This window comes from Mesoplodon mirus (assembly GCF_964341445.2).
Source record: "Mesoplodon mirus genome assembly, chromosome: 1".
Taxonomy (NCBI): domain Eukaryota; kingdom Metazoa; phylum Chordata; class Mammalia; order Artiodactyla; family Ziphiidae; genus Mesoplodon; species Mesoplodon mirus.
Genome location: NC_138976.1, coordinates 71,069,360 through 71,091,663, shown reverse-complemented (window position 1 = coordinate 71,091,663; position 22,304 = coordinate 71,069,360). Strand labels below are relative to the sequence as shown.

The window sequence follows — 22,304 nt, the reverse complement described above, 5'->3', positions numbered from 1 at the left end:
TTGATGCCTTTCATGTAGCTGGCGCCTGGCTCTGTAGGGGATTCAGAGATGACTTAGAGAAAATCTTTGCACTTCAGATACTTACAATTGAAGCAGACTGATGTCCTGTTGGATGTTCAATGTTAGAAAGTCTTCAGGAATAAGTAGAGTTTGTGTGTGGAAGGGACTATGAGGGAACCTGCATAGGACAAGGGTTTGCATAAAGGCACTGAAGTAGGGACCTCTCCTGTTGTGGGGACAGTGAGAACTCCTTGACTTATGGTGCTACGTGTAGCAAGTGCTTAATCAGCATTTCCTAGAAGATATGAATTAATATGGGTTATGTATGGTAAGGGAGGTTAACTAGACATATTGTGGTGATCAGTCACAGTATATACAAATATCAAATCATTATGTTGTATACCTGAAACTAATATAATGTTATATGACAATTATACCTCAATTAAAATTTTTATATATGGATTATCCAATGTGTAGATGAACCAGGCTTCTTAATGCTTTTTTTTTTTTGTAATGTTCACCACAATCTTAAGGATAGAGACAAATATCTGTGGGGCCTATGCTTTGGATCAGACAGATCTAGGTTTGCAATCCTGGCGTTGTCACTTACTTAGCAGTGATGACCCTATAGATAATTTAGCATCTCAGAGCCTTACTTCCTCAACTGTAAAACGAAGGCCTCACATTAAATGATATCTGATCCCTTCTCAGCTAAAGCTGTCTGTGATTCTCAGACAGCACTATGATGGGGGAGGGGGAGGGCAGTTGGCAGGACTGAGCCCTTCCTCATGAGCAGTTTTGCCTGGACCAGGCTATTATGTTCTTTTTTTCTCTTTTTGGCCACGCTGCACAGCTTGTGGGATTTTAGCTCCTCACCCAGGGATTGAACCCGGGACCTCAGCAGTGAGAGCACACACTCCTAACCACTGGGCCTCCAGGGAATTCCCTGTTATGTTTATTCTTTATGAGTTACTCCATGAGGCAAAATTCAACCTTTTGGAAAGGGCACAGTTTACCCTGGGTACCCTTCCATCCCCCTACAGTGGACGCCCCTCCAGGCCTGCCTTTTGTCAGTCTGGGGCCCTCATTCGAACCAGAGCTCTCCTTTACAAGGCTTTCCCCCAACCTCCAAAATTACTCTTCTCATCCACCTCTCTACTAATTCATCTTTTCCTCACTGTCAGACCTTGATTAGCTGAGACAAGGAAAAGGGCTAGTTGTAGTGATTCACGCTAAGGTATGATATTCTATTTTTTCAAAAGGATCCTGTTAATCCTGGAGATTGAATAACTGATGGTAAAAATTCTAAGCACCAGGAGTGCTTGACAGTGGAGTGAGGAGACATATTTGGGCTGAGGGACTATCCTACTGGAAAAAGAGAGATGATGAAGGAGGAGAGAAGGAGAGAGAGAGAGAAAGAAAGGAAAGAAAGAAGAAAAAAGGAAGGAAGGAAGGAAGGAAAGTAGGGAGGAAGGGAGAAAGAAGGAAGGAAGGAAAGAAAGAAAGAAAAAAGAAAGAAAGAAAGAAGGAAGGAAGACATAATATGATAGGTGTATCAGAATGATGAAAAGCATGGGATCTGGAACCAGGCAGCCTGGATTATATCTCAGCTATGTCACTGTATAACTTTGGGAAAGGTCTCTGTGCCTCACTTTCTTCATCAGTAAAATGAGGGTCATAGTAGAGCCTGCCTCATGGGGTGGTCGTGAGAAGTAAAAGAGCTAATACATACAACATTCATATACATACAGCATTCATATATATACAGCATTCATATACGTACAGCATTCATAGGACAGTACCTGGCATGGAGTAAATGCTCAATGCAAGTTGGCCATGTTGGTTATAAGCCAGTCATTTGGCCAACTTGTTGGTTTACTTCTAAGCTAACATGTAATGGGATTCTGGTGCTTTTCTTTCCTCCAGGTGATCTGGAATCCGCCGAGATCCCTCCGTCTTCACTGCTTCATATTTTCATCCTCTCCATCATTGCTTTAATGTTCATAGCCACAATGATAGTCCTAAGAAAACGGCTCTGCCAAAAGTTTTATTCTGGAAAAGGTAAGTGAGTTTCATTCATGGTAACCGAGCGGACTGGGTATCTGCAGTGTGAGGCTCTGCTTAGCCTCACTGGCCTACAGCTGCCCAGCTTCAAACTAAGTCCACACTTATGGGCTTATGAATTGCTTTGGGCTTTTTCTGATGATTTTTCCCCCAGAAAAAAAATGGCTCCAGTCTTCAGGGAGCTGGAATCTTTACACTGAATATTTTTAAAGGAATGTTTTGTTCCTGTGGCCGAAATTGTTTGCTGTGATCTTTGAGCCAAGAAAATGTCATTAGCCTCGTGAGATCAGTGTTATTTTCACAATACAGATGAGTATGTGGTCAGAGTTCACTCATGGGAGGATGCCAGGATCCTTTGTGAGGATTCCTTTAGTTCTCATTCCCCCTTTCTCCATTCTGGGTCTGAGCTGGGCTGAGCCCTCCTCCTCCCCACAAGAATCTGAATCTTCTGGTTGGGTAAGGAAAGGAAAAATGTATGAGGCCATCTGGGGGTAGGGAAAGCACATGATTGGTGGTACCCTGAGGTCTTTCACCAGCTCCCTCCTCACCCTGTCACATGCTCACCAACCCATTCCTATTCTATTGTGACAGCTGAGACAGAGCATGCCTGTGGCCTTTGAGCCCATGCCAGAATACCTGCAGGCCTATCTGGTGCTTTCCAAAACTGTTCCTTTGTCAGCACCCAGTGAGCTCCTCCCAAGATCTAAACATGGCCTATAGAAAAGGAAAATGCATCTGGGAATAATTCAGTAGGAATTTGGAATGGTCACTATTTGAGAATTGGGGGGCTTTTAGGTGATTGTTATCCTATGTCTGCAGTCTAACTTCTATAGTCTCATCTGCCGTGAAATATTGTCATAATTTTTCCTTTGACCTGTGTGTGCATTAGCTTGGGTATTAACCACAAAACCCTCTACTATGGAATCCAGGATCCAAAACTATTGTCAAAAGAAAGAGGGGGGTTGGGGAGGAAGGAAGAAGGGAAGAAGGGAGGGAGGAAAGGAGGAAAAATGGAGCAGGGAGAGAGAGGGGATAGAAGTGGAGGGGAAGGGCAATTCACCATAATGGAGGAATTACAGGGTCTTGCCCCAAAGAACTTTGACTAAACAGAATCACTTCTGCAAATCTATGACCTCAGAGAGTCATGACAGATGCAGCTCATCAGAATCTTACCTTCTGCATTCTTTGATTACCTCCCTCATACATACCTCTCAGAAACAACTTTTTTTTTTTTTTTTTTTTTTTTTTTTTGCGGTACGCAGGCCTCTCACTGTTGTGGCCTCTCCCGTTGCGAAGCACAGGCTCCGGACGCTCAGGCTCAGCGGCCATGGCTCACGGGCCCAGCCGCTCCGCAGCATGTGGGATCTTCCCGGACTGGTGCACGAACCCGTGTCCCCTGCATCGGCAGGCGGACTCTCAACCACTGCGCCACCAGGGAAGCCCTCAGAAACAACTTTATAACCAAGGTTCCAGACCTGGGACCTGAGAGCCCATTGGTCACCTCAGAAATGAGCAGCAGAGTCTTCTGTCCCTACTCTCTTTGGGAAAATGAAATGGAGCCACATTTCTTAAAAACAGAGCAGAAAAAAGAAATCCTCCCCTCATCCCCCATCCCAATCTCAAGAGTAAGTGAAGCTATCAGTAGCTTCAAGCTGGGTGCAAGTCTCAGGCACCAACTGGAGTGGGAGAGATTTGTTACTAATAAGAGGTAAGTGAACACATTTTCAAATGATTCCTTTTCTGTTTTTAATGAACCAGAGTGAAATCACCGTTGCCTATGTAATAACCCCCCTCTCTAACTCTTGTGCTTTGGGATCTGCTTTCTTGCAAGGGAGTAAACAGATACACATGTGGAAATGCGTCTGCCATGTACACAAACTCACATCACAGAAGAAGCTTGAGAAGTTCTGGTACTCTGGATAGAGCTTTAAACCAGTGACAGAAGCTAGGTCTAGACCTGATGCTCCCACATATTGGTTCTATGATCTTGTACGAATCACTCAACTTCTTTGAGGTGTTTTTTCCATCTGATGCAGGAAGCAATATGAGAATAACATTTTCCAGCTTATTGATCCAACCTCACTGCCACGACTGTGGTTCATCCTGGACTAGGGCAGAACCCTCCTACTTGTCTCCCTGCACCCACTCCTGCCTCCAATGTGGTCTATTTTCAATTTAGCTAGAACAGGCATTTAAATTCTCAAATCTACCGTGTCTCCTCTGCTCACACCTCTTCCATGGCTTCTCACTGCTCACCGGGTGAAGTCCCAACAAGCCCCTGGTCATATGACTCACGTCTCGGCTTTGTACCCTCGTTTTCCAAGCTCTAGCCGTACAGAATTGTCTGGTCCACAGAGGTATCTCATTCTTGCAATTCTGAGTTTTCTCATATAATATTCACTCTTTCTAAAATACTTTCTTTTCTTTGTCCACCTGAGTTGGAATCAGTAGATATTTCCATAGCACCTACTTCTCCTTTCAGTGCACTCAGCACACATTACATACTTAGGGCCTGTTTTAATAGCTTGGGCTATAAATGGAATTGCATCCCTTTTAATTTTCCAAATCCTCAAGTACCCACCTGCCTACCTCAGCAAGAAGTCCAGTGTCTCCCTCTTACAGTATGTACTTCCCCACCTCCCACAGACTGTCAGGAGGCTTGCTTAGCCCCCAGGGTCAGTGCTGCTTCAAAACAGGCAGGAAGGTTACTGGGGAGCTAGGTCAGTTCACCAGAGGGCACTGGTTTTGAGCTGCAGCTGTTTCTACTGCTGTGCAACATCTCTGTTCCCTCTGGGTATCTGTGTCCACCACACAAAGGTACCCTTGCCAGTCCAAATCCCCACACAGACCAGCGTGATGCAGGATGGCAACTCTTCTGGCTCCCCTCACACGTTCTGCCATTGCTCCTAAAGCAAGATTCTCATGGGCTGGTGTGGCAGAAGGGGCTTCCTGCCTTAACAGCAGCTGTGCCCAGCCAGCCTCTTCTGCGCTCAGCCTTTGTATTGAGCCTGGGACATCAGTCATAACTGCCTTACCTTGAGTTCCTCTTGGCGACATTGCTGTCCCAAACTTCTAAATCTATCAGAGTCAAATAAACAAGTCCACCCAGAAGGCTCTTTGGCTCCTAAATAGATTTACCCACCTATGTCTCAGTAACCAGCTCTGCACACCAAGGTGTATAGGGAGGCTGTTGACAGTCCATAAAGGGTTCTGTTTACCATCTCCACTTAAGAGGAACCATTCAATAGTTCATGGCTGCAGGGTGACTTGCTGGGTTCCAGAAAAGAAGTTGGCCTTCTATTATAAAAACAATGTCAAGTTCTGCTTCATCTGCTAATCTTTAAATTTCCTGAGTTCAGGGACTGTGCTTCTCTTATTCATCAGTATATGTCCAGTGTTTAAAACATTACCTGGCATATATAGACGTTTTAGAATTTTAGACATTTAACCTCCCATGTGCAAATATGTATGCTAACCTGCTCTGTACAATGTAGCCATATGTGGTTATTTAAATTAAATAAAAATTCAAGTCCCTGGTGATAAGCGCTCACATATTGTAGGTGTTCAATAGCCACATGTGACTAGTAGCTACTCTATGGGATAGAGCAGTATTTCCAATTTCTACTGGATTCAATAAATATAATATGATATTTCAATAAATATAATATATTTCAATAAATATGATCATTAAAAACCAAAACATATTAAAAGAATTTCTATAAAAGTTTCTAAATGTTTATACTTGATTTCTATATCTATCTCATCCTAGACTGTTAACAATCAGTTCACCCACTTGTACCAGCCCATGGACCACATTTTGAGTGGCACTGCCCTAAAAGACTGAGCCAGGACTTTGCAGGGATTTAAACCAAAGGCCAAATATGCTGGCTAATGCTTGCATGAGAACCACAGAGAATGGCAGCACTGACCTCAGGCATTAGAGACCTTCACTCAATCTCCAACATTCAAGGGCAATTTTTATAGGCTAACCATTGGGCTCCTTTCAAATACAAACACTCTTGGAGTAGATTGCAGTGTGGGATAGAAGCCCTCTGAGTCCAGGCCAAGGTCAGGATGGTTACGAGGGAGTTACAAAGAATCTGATGTACAGAGCAAAAGCAGAATTAGGGATGGATTGAGTTCAGGAACCCAGGCAACTGTAGGACATGGGCATCAAGCCCTGGAAGAAACTCAGAGTGGGAGGGAACATGTGAAATCAGTGGTTGAGAAAGAGATGAAACCAGGGAAACGGTGATCAGCAGCGTCCCATAATGTGAACTTGTGCTTCTGCCCCAGGAATTACTTTGAACAAGTATGTCATTTATACCTTAGAGTAAATTAATTGATCAGACCTTCTGTTTAGAGAAGACAGGAAGGAAGTGGTATTCAGGACTAAAGCAGAACAGGGAGAGATAATTTCAGAGACATTTCCTGGGCTGAATACCCAAATTAGCAGCCCCTCAGCCTCTGAGTACCTGGGGGCCAGAGGCAGACAACAGAATGGGAAGTAAGTGGGGGCCTTCTTTCTTCACAGTTTTCTCCTAAGAGTATGGTTTTTCATCATATTCAGCCTGAGGTCTCAAACCACGGTGGACATTTGGACTTCTATATGTGGATTTATTTGGAGTTACTTTTTGTTCTGCCATTGTTTAGCCTATAAACAGAACTATTTCCTCGTTAGTCTTAACCCATCCCTGGATTTTTTCTTTTTCAGACACAACAAAAAGATCTGTCACCACGGTAAGGAGGGAAGTGGACAGAGCTGTGAGTAATCATGATTTTTCTTTTCTTTTTCACCCCCTTTCCTCTCCCAGCATGAATTAAGAAATAACCTCTATTAATGCACCAAGGGCAACTGAATAGTTTAGGCTCGTACAGAATCTTCCTGTTAAGTGGCATTTTTAGCCCGTTTTTCTTGCAACCCTGCGTTGTTCCATACCTTTCTTGGAGAACAAGATGGTGTCTTGTATAGCCACAGAACAACTATGTAGCCTTTCGTCTGTCTGTATTCCTAAGCACCCCTAGAAAATAAGGCACAGGACATCTGGGCTCACAAAATTAGATGCATGGTTAAATTTAACAGTAAGGAGAAGATATTCAACTGTGGCACAATCAACAGCTGATGTTTTTGCAACAGTTGTTAAGCACACTGTTGGGGGCTGTGTGCCAAGGGCATTGCTGGGGGTGTAGAAGTATGTCATGAGGTTGACCGGCATGGAGCTGGACTTTGTGGAAGAGAGAGGATGTGATCTGGAGGTTAGGAGAAGTAGGGTTGCTGAAATCATTCAGGCTCATTGGGTGAAAAGCTTAGACCCTGGGGAAGTGGTGTATTGGGGACCAACAGGCTTGGGTCTCATTGTAAGATGGGTATTTCTGGCTTTCTTGGGAAAGTTGCCTTTCCCTGCAATCTAGGGATCACATGGTGTGACACACAAGTTTATGAGTCATCAAAATAATGATAGGCAATTCATAGAAATTTCTAAATAACTATGTACCAGCTAGTCAGAATATTCAGAACTGTTCATTTTCAAATTCTGTTGAATATATCCCCAAAATTCCAGAGGCACCAATTGTGAAAATAACCCTAGAAAACCTTCAAATACCAGGGTCTGTGTCTGGCTTATGCATCAGACATGGCAGCTTATAAGCACAAAATAAAACTTAAAAGAATGAAATGAAAAGAGGCTCCTGCACCCTCCCCATCTCCACCACTTCCCTGAAAGCGATTCTTGAAACTACATCCTGTGACTGTATACTCATCCTGGGCACAGCACCAGGAAAGAAATGCAGCTTAGGCCGGACTGTTACCCTGAGCTTTTCTGAATCAGCAACAAGATTTTCTTGACTCAGAAAACTTTCAGATCAACGCTGGCAGGCCTGATGGAAACATTCATTTCTTGAGAAACAAAAATCCTATATTCCTATAAATTGATCTGCTTGGCCTACATGTGAGTTTCCATGGGATAGGCCCAATATTTGTCTGAATTTCACGAGGTCAGAGTGTATAAGCGACTCCTTCTATGGCTCAGCATAAGGAAGAAAGCGTAGTGGAAGTCCTGAGCACAGAGGTAATAAACTCAGATGCCTACTAGGGCCAGGCAGGTGATGAAATGAGTAAACACTGTCTAGTATAACCTGATAGGGAGTGGGGGAGGGATTTCAACAAATTGGAGAGTATATTCCCTGTCAATTTAGCACTAGCCTAACATTGCCTGAGAAGATGGAAATCCAGATTTTTATATAAAAACGACCTAATTACTAAATGCTGGCTGAAAGTATTTCAAATACCAAACAAACTAAATAAAACATGCCTGTAGGCTAATTGAGCCTGTCAATGACCAGTTTTCAAGCTCTTTCCTAGAGAGAAAATATTGTCAGGAAAGAGCCTAGGATCTGAGTAATGAAGGCAGAAACACCTATTTGAAGAACTGAACGCTCAAAGGCTTGCTGCCAACCTAAATGTCTGTCCTATGGCCTGCCACATGGTCTGAATATTGCACTGTTATAAAGTGACTTCCTTGGATTAACAGTGTATCACCGTCATTTTTAACCAGTACAGCTCCTTATAAACAGAAAAATTTCACACCCTCTTTTAATGGTGTCTGAAATTCAAAATAGAGTAACTATCTTGATCAAAAATCAAGTTAAAGAAATGGGACTAATTCGCTCCTCCCCCTGACCGGCCCCCCGCCCCTCCACAATTATATATAGTCACAGTGTCTACCTTTTAACCTGGAGGAAGGGAGAGTCAGGGAGGTGAGAGAGTGATGCTTCTCTCCTCTTTCTCCCTCACCCCTCCTTGGCACTTACCTGAGAATATGTGGTACAGTGTAAATAAGTCAGGACCACTTAGATATACATCATAGAAGACACACATAGGAATGTACCCGGTACTAATACTTATAATAGCAACAAATTAGAAATAATCAAATATGAATCAATAGGAGAAAAGATGAATAGGAAGACTAGACAGTAATTAAAATGAAAGCACCAAAACTAGATGTATTTTTGAGATGAATAAATCTGAACAATATAATTTGGACAGGAAAGACAGGTACAGAAAGATACAGATAGCATATTACCAATGACAGAGAATTTAAAAACATGCAAACAACCCCTAAGTAGTGTTTATGGGAAACAGTCATGTGATATAAAAGTACAAAAATAGCATGGAAGTGATAAACGTCAAATTTAACCTCAAACTGGGTAGTGGTTATACAGATGTTCATTACATTATTCTCTATATTTTATACCTGAAATATTTATTTTTATAAAAAAAGAGGTCACAATTAAAATTCAAGACATTTAGATTTAAGTTTTTCTGTGAGCTAGCTATGTAATCTTAGGTAAGATCTGCTCCCTCTCTGTGCTTCAGTTTTGTCATCTGTAAATTGAGAAAGTTGGACCAAATCCAGAAGGGCAAACAGGCCTCATGTCAGGTGCAGGGAATGCCTAGAGCAGAGATAAGGATGGTTTGGAAGACTATTTCTAGATGGAAAGTGTGGTGATTGATGAATGAATAATGTCTGCCTTGGGTGTGGGGTGGGAAAAGTCATGGTCCTTGACAATATATTTTAAAAAAACAATTATGCGTTTATCTGTATTTCCATTCATCTTTGTCATGTACATACATACATGACATTATTTTGTGTTCTACATGTTTCAGTTGCATTCAGAGTTATTTTCAGATTGATCCAAGTCTTTGTAATCATGTTTAGAGCTGCATAAAATGTAGAACTTGACTGATGATCACTAGTGATGAAGTATTAAAGGAACAAATTACTCATTTTTACTTAGCATAATGTTTTATGGTTTTGTCAAGACAAATATCAATGTGTTAGATTTTCAGCTTTTTAATTTCCTCCCTAAAAAGTTGCTCATCAGTTATTAACTCTTTATTTAGAATGGATTTAATGCTTTGGATAATATCCCCTGGGAAGAAGAGGGAGCCAGACATGGAGATACTGATTTGAGAAATAGGAAGAGGCTAGGTCTGGGGCCCAGTGTTTGGACAGCCAAGAAAACTTGGTACGTGTTGTTGGGGGTGAGGGGTACTTCAGGCTTCTCCAGAGAAACAGAACCACAGAACCACTAGGAGACCAAAAAGTATGAAATCTGTAGGGCAGGCTGGCAGGCTGGGAACTCAGGTAAGAGCTGAAGGTGCAATGTTGAGTCCCAGATCTATAGGTCAGGCCAGCAGGCTGGGGACTCAGGTAGGATTTCTACATTACAGTATTGAGGCAGAATTCCTTCTTCTCTGAGAAACCTCAGTTGTTGCTCTCAGGGTCTTCAACTGTTTGAATGAGGCCCATCCACATTATGGAAGGTAATCTGCTTTGTTTAAAGTCAGTGGACGGTAGGGACTTCCCTGGCAGTCCAAGTGGTTAAAGACTTCGCCTTCCAATGCAGGGGGTGTGGGTTTGATCCCTTTTCAGGGAGCTAAGATCCCACATGCCTCAGGGCCAAAAAAACCAAAACATAAAAACAGAAGCAATATTGCAACAAATTCAATAAAGACCTTAAAAATGGTCCACATCAAAAAAATCTTTAAAACAAAGTCAGTTGACAGTAAATGTTAATCACATCTACAAAATACCTTCACAGCAACATCTAGACTAACATTTCACCAAACAACTGGGCACATTAGTCTAGCCAAATTGACATATAAAATTAACCATCACAGTATCAGGAGTTGAGGGGAACATTTTGCTTGGAATAAGTCAAGTTATCAGACCTCTCAGAGCCTTTAAAAATAGAAGTATGTGGCCATCTATTTTCTGGTCATTGGAGTTGTCCAAATGACCATGGCTCTGTCTAATACCTGCTCATCCATGTAGCTGCCACCCCAGATTTTCATGCAGACTAACTATTTAGGGTTTTTTGTATATTTCAGCAGGACTTTTTTCTCAGCTCACTGCCTCTCAACCTTTCAGCAACAAAAGAACATCTGTGGCATCAGACTCTGCCACTTTATGTATTTTGAAATAAAGAATATCTGAGTAGATCTAGAGGGAAAAAAAATCAACAGACTTGTAGCCAAAAAATACTTGATAAAATCAAACTACAGTTTTTGGAAATTACTTCTCAGTAAAGTGAAGAGATTACATGAAATAGATTTGACTTATCTAATATCTTGTTTCCTTACCAACTCCCAATGATAAATTTTAAAATGTAGAGATAGCTTTGGAAAGTCCCCTTGAGTGGAGCCGGCACACTCTGTGAGGTCCAATTCCCCCTACACTGTTTTCATCATCATGCCAGTCTCCTGTCTGTAAACTAGGTCCAAACTCCTTTGCATGGCTTTTCAGGGCATCCTTCTCCCTCTCCTGTTCCCATGCCAAGCTCATTCCTACTTCTGTGCCTTTGCTCATGTTGTATCTTCTGCCTGGAATGCCCTCCCCATTCCTTCTTGCTGACCCAAATTCAAACTTCTTGCAGGATCTATCTTAATATAGAATAATAATTAGCATTACTATTGTTATAATGCCAGACCACTGTTCTAAACACTTTAGAGGTACTAACATTTAATCCTCACAGTAGCCCTATGAGGTATATACTTACCACCGCCATCTCCAATCTTAGAGATGAGGAGATACTTGTGCAAGGCTATATGGCTAGTAAATACAAGGTCCAGTAAATGGACCCGTGTATCCCAGTCCAGAGCCCACGCCTATATGCTACACTGTACTCCCTTTCTTAATCTGTAAGACTCTCTCCCCCAACTCACCCATCCTTCTTTTTCCCTCTGCACTGTACACACAATCTATACTACTCTTACACATGTGGTCACAGCATTATTTTCTGGCTGCTTCCAAGTGTACATATTTTATGTCTACTTAGTCAATGCAATGAAGTGAGATATTACTGTTAATGAAACTATTGGGTATTTGGTGTTTGTTTTATTGTCCATTTGTCAGTACTTCTTTTAGTTTATTCTGTGATACATTTAATGAAGGTGACTGATACCAAATTTGGCTCACTACTAAAAAATCTTGTTTTAGTTGAGTTTGCCAGCTCAAAAAAGAATAACTTATCATGATTTCTAGAACATCTGTAGTACTTTTAGTAGGCACCTATTAATGAGAATCAGCCACAGTTAACACTCTACTATCCTACCTTTTTACCTAGTTTACCTACCTTCTTTTTGTATCAGCAAAAAAAAGGTAGGTAAACTACAGCCAGGTGTCAAATCCCCTCTTGTTTTTTGTGGGGTTTTTTTTTGCGGTACGCGGGCCTTTCACTGTTGTGGGCTCTCCCGTTGTGGAGCACAGGCTCTGGACGCGCAGGCTCAGCGGCCATGGCTCACAGGCCCAGCCGCTCCATGGCACGCGGGATCTTCCCGGACCGGGGCACGAACCCGCGTCCCCTGCATCGGCAGGCGGACTCTCAACCACTGTGCCACCAGGGAAGCCCCCCCTCTTGTTTTTATAAACAAAATTTTATTGAATTTTTATTGAAACTTAACCATGCTCATTGTTTTCATATTGTCACCCCCCCCCAAATTTCACACCCCTTCCTCTGCTTCTGATGGCAGAGTTGAGTACTTGCAACAGAGACCATATAGACCATAAAGTTTAAATTTTTTATAATCTGGCCCTTTATAGAAAAAGTTTGCTGACCCCTGACCTAGAGGCTTTTCCAGGCTTTGCGCCTCCTCCCAGCTCGATGTACTTTTTCCTGTACTAAGCGACCTAAGGCCACCCCCACTCTTACCTCAACTTCATGAAGTCTGAAGACAGAGCCCACCAGGCAGTGCTTAGGCCCAGCCAGCTCGGGGGTGTCACTCTCCCACACGCATTCTCTGTCACCCCAGCTCTGCCTCACCCCCAAAACCACCCCTGTGGGGACAGTGTTAGGTTCCAGGCTTTCCAGGAGCCATCCTGGACCCTCACATTCTTACTCAGCATCACCTCGGGAGATGAAGTCTTGGGACTTGCTCTGAGCATGTCCTTTGGACATACTTCATTTTAAAAATTTTAATTTTAATTTATTTTTATTTAAGTATAGTTGATTTACATTATTGTGTTAGTTTCAGTTGTACAGCAAAGTGATTCAGTAATACATATATATATACTTTTTCAGATTCTTTTCTATTATAGGTTATTACAAGATATTGAATATAGTTCCCTGTGCTATACAGTAAATCCTTGTTGTTTATCTATTTTATACATAGCAGTGTGTATCTGTTAATCCTGTACTCCTAATTTATCCCTCCCTCCTGCCCCTTTGGTAACCATAAGTTTGTTTTCTATGTCTGTGAGTCTGTTTCTGTTTTGTAAATAAGTTCTTTTGTATTATTCTTTTTAGATTCCACATATAAGTGATATAATATGATATTTGTCTTTGTCTGACTTACTTCACTAAGTAAAATAATCTCTAGGTCCATCCATGTTGCTGCAAATGACAATATTTCATTCTTTTTATGGCTGAGTAATAGTCCATTGTGTGTGTGTGTGTGTGTGTGTGTGTGTGTGTATATATATATATATATATATATATACACATACCACATCTTTTTAATCCATTCATCTATTGATGGACACTTAGGTTGCTTCCATGTCTTGGCTATTGTAAATAGTGTTGCTGTGAACATTGGGGTGCATGTTGCACATACTTCTGGCAAGACTTTTATCTCTTGCTCTTGTGTACATACTAGGATTGCACTTCTCTGCGATTAATTAGTAGCTAAGTGTGGTCATGTGACTTGCTTTGGTCAACTAAATGTAAGCAAAAGTGATCTTTTTTACTTTGGGGTAGAAGATATAATAGGTGGTGTGTGCCTTGCCATATTTTCTTTTTCCATCTGCAACATTCAAGGTAGTGATTGCTACAGTAGCCTGGGTTTCTGAGTAACTACAAATAACAGGGCCCCCTGCTGACCCTCATTGGACATGGAGCATGAGCAAGAATATATCTTTGTTTATTATATTGAGATTTAAGAGTTGTTTGTTCCTGCAGCATAATTTAGTCTATCTTGACTGATACAACAGGGAAACAATAGACCATTTGTTACCATTTAACATCCTGTTTCTGAGAAATAATAATATGGAAAAATGCTTTCTATATTAAAAAAAAAAGTAAGGTATAAAAATTTACTCACCATATAATTAACGCTCTATTTAAAAAATGTTTTAAATATACCCACCACACCCCCTTTCTCCCAAAAAAGTTAAGTAAAAACATTAAAATGTCCATGATCATTGTCTTTATGTTCTGGAACCTTGTATTGTTTTCTTCTTTTATGTTTCCTGAATTTTCTTTGTACTTTAGTACATTTTTAAATATCCCAATATCACTTTTAAGTACCCAGGGGTGCCTATTAGATAAAGAAAGATGCTTTCTGAAGCCCTTTTAACCGTCCCGCACTCACCTCTCTATATCTCAGTAGTCACATGCATTATATAGGGCTCTTCACTGGGTCCTCATCAACTTGAGGGAGAGAAATGCTATACCCCCTTTTCAAGGACACACACCAATGTCTTTGTTTCCTTTCAGAGATTCTTTGCTCAGCCAAGCTAGAAGGGATGGATACATGCTCCAAGCATGTAAGAGATGAGGTGATTTGCACAAGGTCATCTTATAACTTAGTGATGGAACTGGAGTCAGACTTCAGGCTTCCTGAGTCCTCGTCTGTGGCACACTGCCCTTTCCATTTGTGGAAGTTCTTCTTGCAGCTAACTTTACTCACTTGCGATGCTGTTCAGGCCCATGGCTTCCTGCAGTTATGCAGGCAACCAAGCTGTCAAGCAGTATAACTTGAGGAGTGGATTCTGATACCATAGATATGTATCATGCTTCCTTAAAAAAAAAAAAAAAGAGTTATTCTAGTCATCAAACCATGCTTTCTTAGAGCTTCCAGACCATGTAGCCTGACTTCTCCACTTTAGAGATGGTGAGACTGGGGCTAAGGGATGTTAAGTGACTTTCTTGATGAAATAATGACAAAAAATAAATAAATAAAAGATCTTGTGATCCCCAGTATAACACTATTTATTCATTCATTCATTCATTCACTCTAAAACATGTATTGTGTCTGCTATTTGAAAGACTCTGTGTCAGGTAGGCCATGTGAGAATTATAAGGATGAATTAAGCACATGAGTCATCCAAGAGTCTTACAATGAAGTATTGGAGATGAGGTACTCAAAACCCTGTTCTCATTGCCATAGTTTGGGTTAAAATTAAAATAAAAGAGGCCAGCTTTCTATATACCCCCTAGTCATTGATCCAATCTCTACATTTTGTTTTATTTTGTTTTTTTACTTGAGTCTCTTGTCTTCCCCCTAAGAACTTCCACCTGAGAATTGACCACAACCTTGGCATTCCATCATGGCACCATGAATGTGTCTCCTTTCCCCCTTCCTACTCCAGTGGTTCCCAATCTTTTTTTATAAGCCTTTAAAAAGGAGATATTAGAAAGAAAACCTATATATACTGAGTAGGAAAAGTTTGAGTCGTCTTCCTATGTTCCTCCTTTACTCTCACACTACTATCACACTCAAACACATCTGACACCAGATGTGTGGAGGTTTTCCCCACACCAAGCAATTCTCTGCCTCACCAGGTGAGTGTCCTACAATTTAACTCAATTCTGACACTATCTACCTGGTGATAGCATGAGATCCCACAGCTTAAGGGCTCAGTCCCACAAGACTGCCCCCACCCTACTTCAGATGCCAATCATGAATTCAGGTTGTCACCTGTACTTCTGACCAGTCAGCTATAAATCTGAGATTCTCATGCCCTTCTCCTTGGGTTCAACTAATTTGCTAGAGCCATTCACAGAGCTCAGGAAAATTGGTTACCTAGGTTTACCAGTTCATTACAAAAGGATATGATAAAGCATACAGATGAACATCCAGGTGGAAGAAATGTGTAGGGCAAAGTACTTGGGAAGGGATACACACAGCTTCCATGCTCTCTCCACGTGCCACTCTCCCAGCCCCTCCACATGTTCACCAATACAGAAACTCTTCAAAACCTTTCCTTTGGGGATTTTTAATGGCATGATGAATCATTAACTCCATTTTTAGCCCCTCTCCCCTCTCTGCAGAATAGGGGGTGGCGCTGAAAATTCCAAACTTCTAATTATGGCTTGGTCTTTCTGGTGACCAGCACCCATCCAGTAGCCCACCAAGAGTCACCTCACTAGACCAAAAGACACTGCTACCACCCAGGAAAGTCCAAGGGATTTAGGAGCTCTGTATCAGGAACCAGGACCAAATATTAGAAGAAAAGATGCTCTGAGTGCTCTTACCACTTAGGAAGTTACAAAGGTTTTAGGAACTCTGTGCCAGGAATTGGGGGCCGAGACCAATGTATATATTTTCTATTATCTCACAAAAGTAGGTTAAAACAGTGGCAGAATTGGGATAGAGGATATAAAGATGCTTCCATAGGTCCCTGCAAAGACTTCTAAGGTACCTTGTGCTTCTTGGAACATATTTGGAAAATCATGTAATAGAAGTGATCTTCTATGATCACTTTATTCTAAAGCCCACCTTATTTTTTGTGGTACGCAGGCCCCTCACTGCTGCGGCCTCTCCCGCTGCGGAGCACAGGCTCCTGACACGCAGGCTCAGCGGCCATGGCCCACGGGCCCAGCCGCTCCGCGGCATGTGGGATCTTCCCGGACCGGGGCACAAACCCGTGTCCCCTGCATCGGCAGGCGGACTCTCAACCACTGCGCCACCAGGGAAGCCCCTAAAGCCCACCTTATTTATCTAGCCACAGAATCCCCAGAAATGCCCACCCCACATCATGCTTCCTTTCCACACAGAGCACAGCTGTCCCAGGGAGGGAGAAGGGGCTGGAGGCATCAGGAATAGCCTCACTCACAGAAGTCTCTGTGTTTTTTATGGTTCTCTGTGGCTTTCAAGAGGTACACATAATGCACGAAAATTCAGAGATAGGGGGAAAAATATCACTTTTGGCTGGGGATAATCAGGGAGGAGGAAAGGTTTCATGAAGGAGGTGACAGTTGAGCCAGGCAGAAAGAGAAATAGCAGACTATTCTAGATAGAGGGGACATGGGAGGGAAGGCAGAGAGACCGGAAGACATGAAGCATCTGAAGGAAAAGGCATGTGATCTCATTTGGCAAGAGCCAGGTGTGGGATAAGGGGAAAGATTGTTGGGGGCCATATTGTGAGCCATGAATTCTAGGCAAAGGAGATTAGATTTTACTCACCAGGCGTGGGTGCCTTGGTCAGGTCTCAGCAGGAGACAGAGGGCACATACAGAGGTGGGTAACTGAGGCAAGTTTACAAGTTTTTACTCTTTACAAAGACATGAGCAGGATGAGGGGAAACCAGTGAGGGATATTGGACATCCTGAGACTAGCAAGAGCAGGGACCAGTGACTGAGCCTCAGCCTGAAGGGGAAAGGGGAGGGAGAGTTAGCAAAACACTGGTGAGAACAGCAATGGGAAAGGGTTGCCCACTGGAGCTGTGGGCTTTAACGGAGGAATAAAACTGACCTGCAAACTGTCCAGAAGGTGGCTGAGAAAGAGATACTCCAACCTCACCCTCCTATCCCCGATGCAATCTCCTTTCTCCCCTGAACTGAGGGAATGGAAACCAGAGGAAAGAAAGGCCAGTGATGCAATCTTGGGGTATGAACAGGACAGAGCAGGGTGGAGAGAGCATCTGCAGGAACAAACAGAAATATCTGGCACAATCGGAATTCTAAAATGCCTGAATAGGGAAGCCCCAAGAACTTTGCTCCAGTATTTGAGCTGACTACAGCCCAGAGTACGGAGGAGAGAAGCCTCTTGCCACAGGTCTGGAGAGAAAAGCTGAAGATTTGGACTAGGGCAATGGTCGAGGGGGTGGAAAGAAAGATTTAAGCCATGCTGCCTTTTGAGCGTTTTTTTCTAACTCCAGTTTTCTCACTCCAATCTGATTTTGAGAGGTTATGTATTTTCTAGTCAGAAAAACGATTTTCCTATTTGTTGACTTTTCTCCCCAGATTTGAATCTGTGGCCTGATGAGCTGGAGTGACCTGATGGGACATCCTCAAGAAACTTCTAGACTCTGAACAAGAATCCCTTGGCCTGCAGAGCTTGTTGTGTGCACCTTTCAAATGCCTTTGTGTGAGCCAGCACTTTAATCTGGAGACTGCAGCAAGACTAGGCAGCACCTGCCAAGGTGTACTTACGGAAGTCAGGCAGCCACCCCTCCACTGATCTGGGCTCTCACTCCTGCAGCCCATGGGTCCAATCACACACTACTGCAGTTTAGAAAAAGACCACACTGGTTGCTGGACCCCAGTGAGTGTCCTCAGGCTCTTTGTTGCTTCTAGATGGGAAACAAAAGGAATTATTTCCCCCTAAGTTTCCAAAGTGATTTCCAGAAGCAGAGACCAGTGGAAATTTCCAGTTACAGAAGTAGACAGATTACCAGTAGAGTTACTTTTATCTGTAGTTTCCTCTGGCTACTGGACAAGCCTATTGAGACTGCGAGCTCACAGACAGGGCTTTATACAAAGTCAAGCCATAACTGACACGTTTTGTGGCTTACAGGAATCTTGCAAGCATCTGAGTTGTTCTAATGAAGTATTTAAGCATTTAAGTACACAGAGTGGTCAACTACAAATTGTGGGAAAAAGCCATTGAGTATTATTTGTGAGGTCTGAATCACAAAGCATTGGTTTTAACTTGTAATGGCACCATATTAAATGGTGCTTTTTTTTTAAACTACATCCTTCCTTCAAAAAATTCTGTCTCCTTAACCTCAGAAGCCAATGATACACATTTTAATTTTTGGCATGCTAATATGCTACTTCTGCAAACATTTCAGATGAGTAGCCATGATGGTCAAAGCCCCAGACTAAGTCTCCTTTCCTGGCCCTCTATATGAGTTTAAACTTAACCTTTCAGTGGCTCTGTTTCTAGGTCTGTGATACGGTGATACTCACTAGCTGAGGCCTTTGATGGTCAGCACTAGAAATCCTGTGAGATCCCATTATGGGTGTGTCAAGGAGGAGGGTAACTGGACGTGGTGACATCAGGCTAATCATGTTAAATTTGGTCTTTGTGCTGGGACCACAAAGCTCAGGACCTTAGTTGACCCCTAAACTATCCAAATGTAAACATTATCAAGCATGACAGATGGATGAGTGGGCCTGAAGCAAACTCTTTAACTGGTGTACAGACTAAGAATAATTTTAGGTTTATGGGAATGAAGGGGTGTGAAAGTGAGTAACACACAAATAATATAACATCTCAGTTTCTTCTGTAGACATCAAAGAATGCCGTTGAAGAATAAAACTCAATTGTTTATTCTTCAACGTGTTCTGATGTCCTACTTTTGGCTAAGTCATTTCCTCAGGGCCCATCCAGGTCAGTAGGTTTAATGTTCCATCAGGCCAGTTGGCTCCCATAGGTTTAAAAGCCTTTGAGGCACACTCGGATGCCCTCTTCAGAAGGGCAGGTCCCATGGTTTGGTCTGGGGTCCCTGCTGGAGAAGCAGCACCTCCTAAGGCTGCAAAGATCAGAACAGGCAGACAAGGCCTTCTCCCTGAAGAAGCAAGTCTCTACATGCTGAGCCCCACCTCCCCACAGATATGTGGCTGGCATGCTGCATCCTTGGGTGGTAATATTTAACTCTATTAGGAACCTGATGGCATAATGGTTTCCATCAAAATACCACCATCTTTAGTCCTAGATTGGGGCTATTTTCTGAAATACCAAATAGGGACAGGGCTGCCTACCTCCAATATTCCGAAATTCAGGGTTCTTTGGGGAAGAAGACCATTAGGCATGTGTCCTAGTGAGAGGAACATTCTACACTACAGCCTACAGTCATAACATCTAACATTTACCAAGTACTTAATAGATGCCCAATATTGTTTAGCGTTTTATACATGTCATTGGAATGCGTTCTCTCAAAACCCTCTGAAAAAGGCACTATTTATGTCTCCATTTTAAAGAAGGAAACTGAGGCACAGAGAGGTTAAGAAATTTGGTTAAGGCTGCCTGTTTAGTTTGGAAGGGATAGAGTTAGGGCAATGAAACCATATTCATCATACCCCACCGTGTGTCCTGATTTCCTACCCGATGGGACTTTAAGGTGGGATTTTACTGGTTACATACACCATGTGGTCTTTTTTTGCTGGCCTAGGATTAATTTCACTCTTACTTTTTCCAAAGAGGCACTACAGGAGGGTGGATGGAGGAGAGGCTCTGACATGAGAGATTCCAAGCGCAACTCAACTTTATATGAATTATACAACTTTGCATGTATCATTTGATCTCTCTAACCATCCGTTTCCTTATCTAAAAGATGAATACAGGGCTTCCCTGGTGGCACAGTGGTTGAGAGTCCGCCTGCCGATGCAGGGGACACGGGTTCGTGCCCCGGTCCGGGAAGATCCCACATGCCGCGGAGCAGCTGGGCCCATGAGCCATGGCCGCTGAGCCTGCGCGTCCGGAGCCTGTGCTCTGCAATGGGAGAGGCCACAACAGTGAGAGGCCCACGTACTGCAAAAAAAATAAATAAATAAAAGATGAATACAGTCGTCCCTCGGTATCTGCACGGGATTGGATCCAGGACCCCCTCAGATACCAAGTCTGTAGATGTTCAAGTCCCTTATATAAAATAGTGCTGTATTTTTGTATACCTATGCACATCCTCCCACATATTTTAAATCATCTCCAGATTACTTATAATACCCAATGAATGTAAATGCTTAAGCGAATAGCTGTAAATACAAAGTAAGTGCTATGTAATAGTTGCTGGTACACGGCAAATTCAGGTTATGCTTTTTGGAACTTCAATTTTTTTTTCTAATATTTTCAGTCCTCAGTTGGTTGACTTCCTAGATGTGGAACCTGTGGATATAAGGGGCCAGCTGTAATATAAGATGGGTAGTTAACATCTTCCTTTATCAGGCACTTAGCTTATACAGCACATGGTAAATACCTGTTAAATAACAAGTATCATTGGTAATCCCTGATGTACCAGCCACTATTTCTTGCCAAACAGTGTCCTGACACTATTAAGCTAATCTGTCTGCAGGATATTTCTCCTGAATCCTAGCCCTAAGGGAGACGTGAGTTATGCTCCAAGGATTTCCAGCCAAGGGGTTTTGTGTCCCCTGGCTCTTCTGTACATGCCGAATTCTCCAGCTAAGTCAGAGGGCTCACCAGTCTGGCTTGTGTTGTCCCCTTCACCTGGAACATCTCCTTTCTGGGACCTCAATTCTCCCTTGCAAAACCCTATCCATCCGTCAGATGCCAGCTCTACCAGTGAGTATTTTCTGTTTTTCTCCAGTTGAATATGAGCTGTCTTTACTTTGGGCAGAGCAGTGTTTTCTTTGTCCCTCTCTAAAGCAGTTATCTTTTTCAGTTTTGAATCATGAGGATTTGAGCACATTTTATATCTTCCCCTTAGACTATAAGCTCCTGGAGGGCAAGGAGAGAGTGAGATTTTGTCATTCCTGCAGCATCTTTTATGTGATAGATGCCTCATGCATGATTGGCTCTGAGACTCGTTATAATATTAGAGAAAATGGCTACACTTAACATTCTTACTTATTATGACCTTACTATGATTGGCTGAAAAGTATATGATGGCAATCCTCAAAACAAAAGAGCTAGATGAGTTCTAAGTCTTTTTTTGAAAAAGTACCTTTTACAAAGAAAGCAAAAATAGCATTTGGGAGAGTTTGAGGAATTGAGAAAGATCAAACAAACAAAAATCACCTATGATCTCATCATCCAAGCACAAGTATTTTCATTTTTGTTGTTGGCATTTGCTCTTTGTCCAGACATGTACATAATTTTGGCTATTGTTGTTAGCATGTCATTTTCTGTCCTTTTTTTCAAATTTGTCACTGTGTATAAGTTCACAGCTATGTTGCTAACTAGTCTTCCTAATTATCATTTTTAATGGCTGCATGGCTTACAGATCCATGATGAACTGGAACTGGGCCCAAACTCCGCTTATCACCTGATCACTCTAAACCCCTATTTTGACCACTGGATCACAGTGGTATTTGGAGTTCCTAAGAATTAGTGTCATTTCAGAGCAGTGTTTTGGAATTCCTGAAAAGTTTGGGTATTTCCATTTCCCCCAGTGCACAGACACCTTAGTAAATGACTTTACATTCCTTTGGGGATGGCTTGGAGGAAGATCTATGGCAATTATTTGCGATGTTGTTACACGGTCCTTTCTTAAGGGGTCCAATTCTCTTCATCCAGGAGCTTCAGATCTGTGAACTGGTAGGGTCTGGGAATTGGG

At 42.4% G+C, this 22,304-nt stretch overlaps 1 protein-coding gene across 3 annotated transcripts in view; it reads left to right on the top strand.

Annotated features, from left to right (window-relative positions):
- The window catches only part of PDCD1LG2 (programmed cell death 1 ligand 2), a 115,741-nt gene extending 97,402 nt beyond the window's left edge, over positions 1 to 18,339 (top strand). For all 3 annotated transcript variants that reach the window (XM_082605881.1, XM_082605880.1, XM_082605879.1), the window contains 3 exons: positions 1,927 to 2,061; positions 6,779 to 6,828; positions 18,031 to 18,339. In XM_082605881.1, coding sequence (XP_082462007.1) covers positions 1,927 to 2,061; positions 6,779 to 6,828; positions 18,031 to 18,036 — 191 coding nt within the window. In that variant the 3' untranslated portion in view covers positions 18,037 to 18,339. The remainder of the gene's footprint in view (positions 1 to 1,926; positions 2,062 to 6,778; positions 6,829 to 18,030) is intronic.
- The last annotated feature ends 3,965 nt before the right edge of the window (positions 18,340 to 22,304 follow it).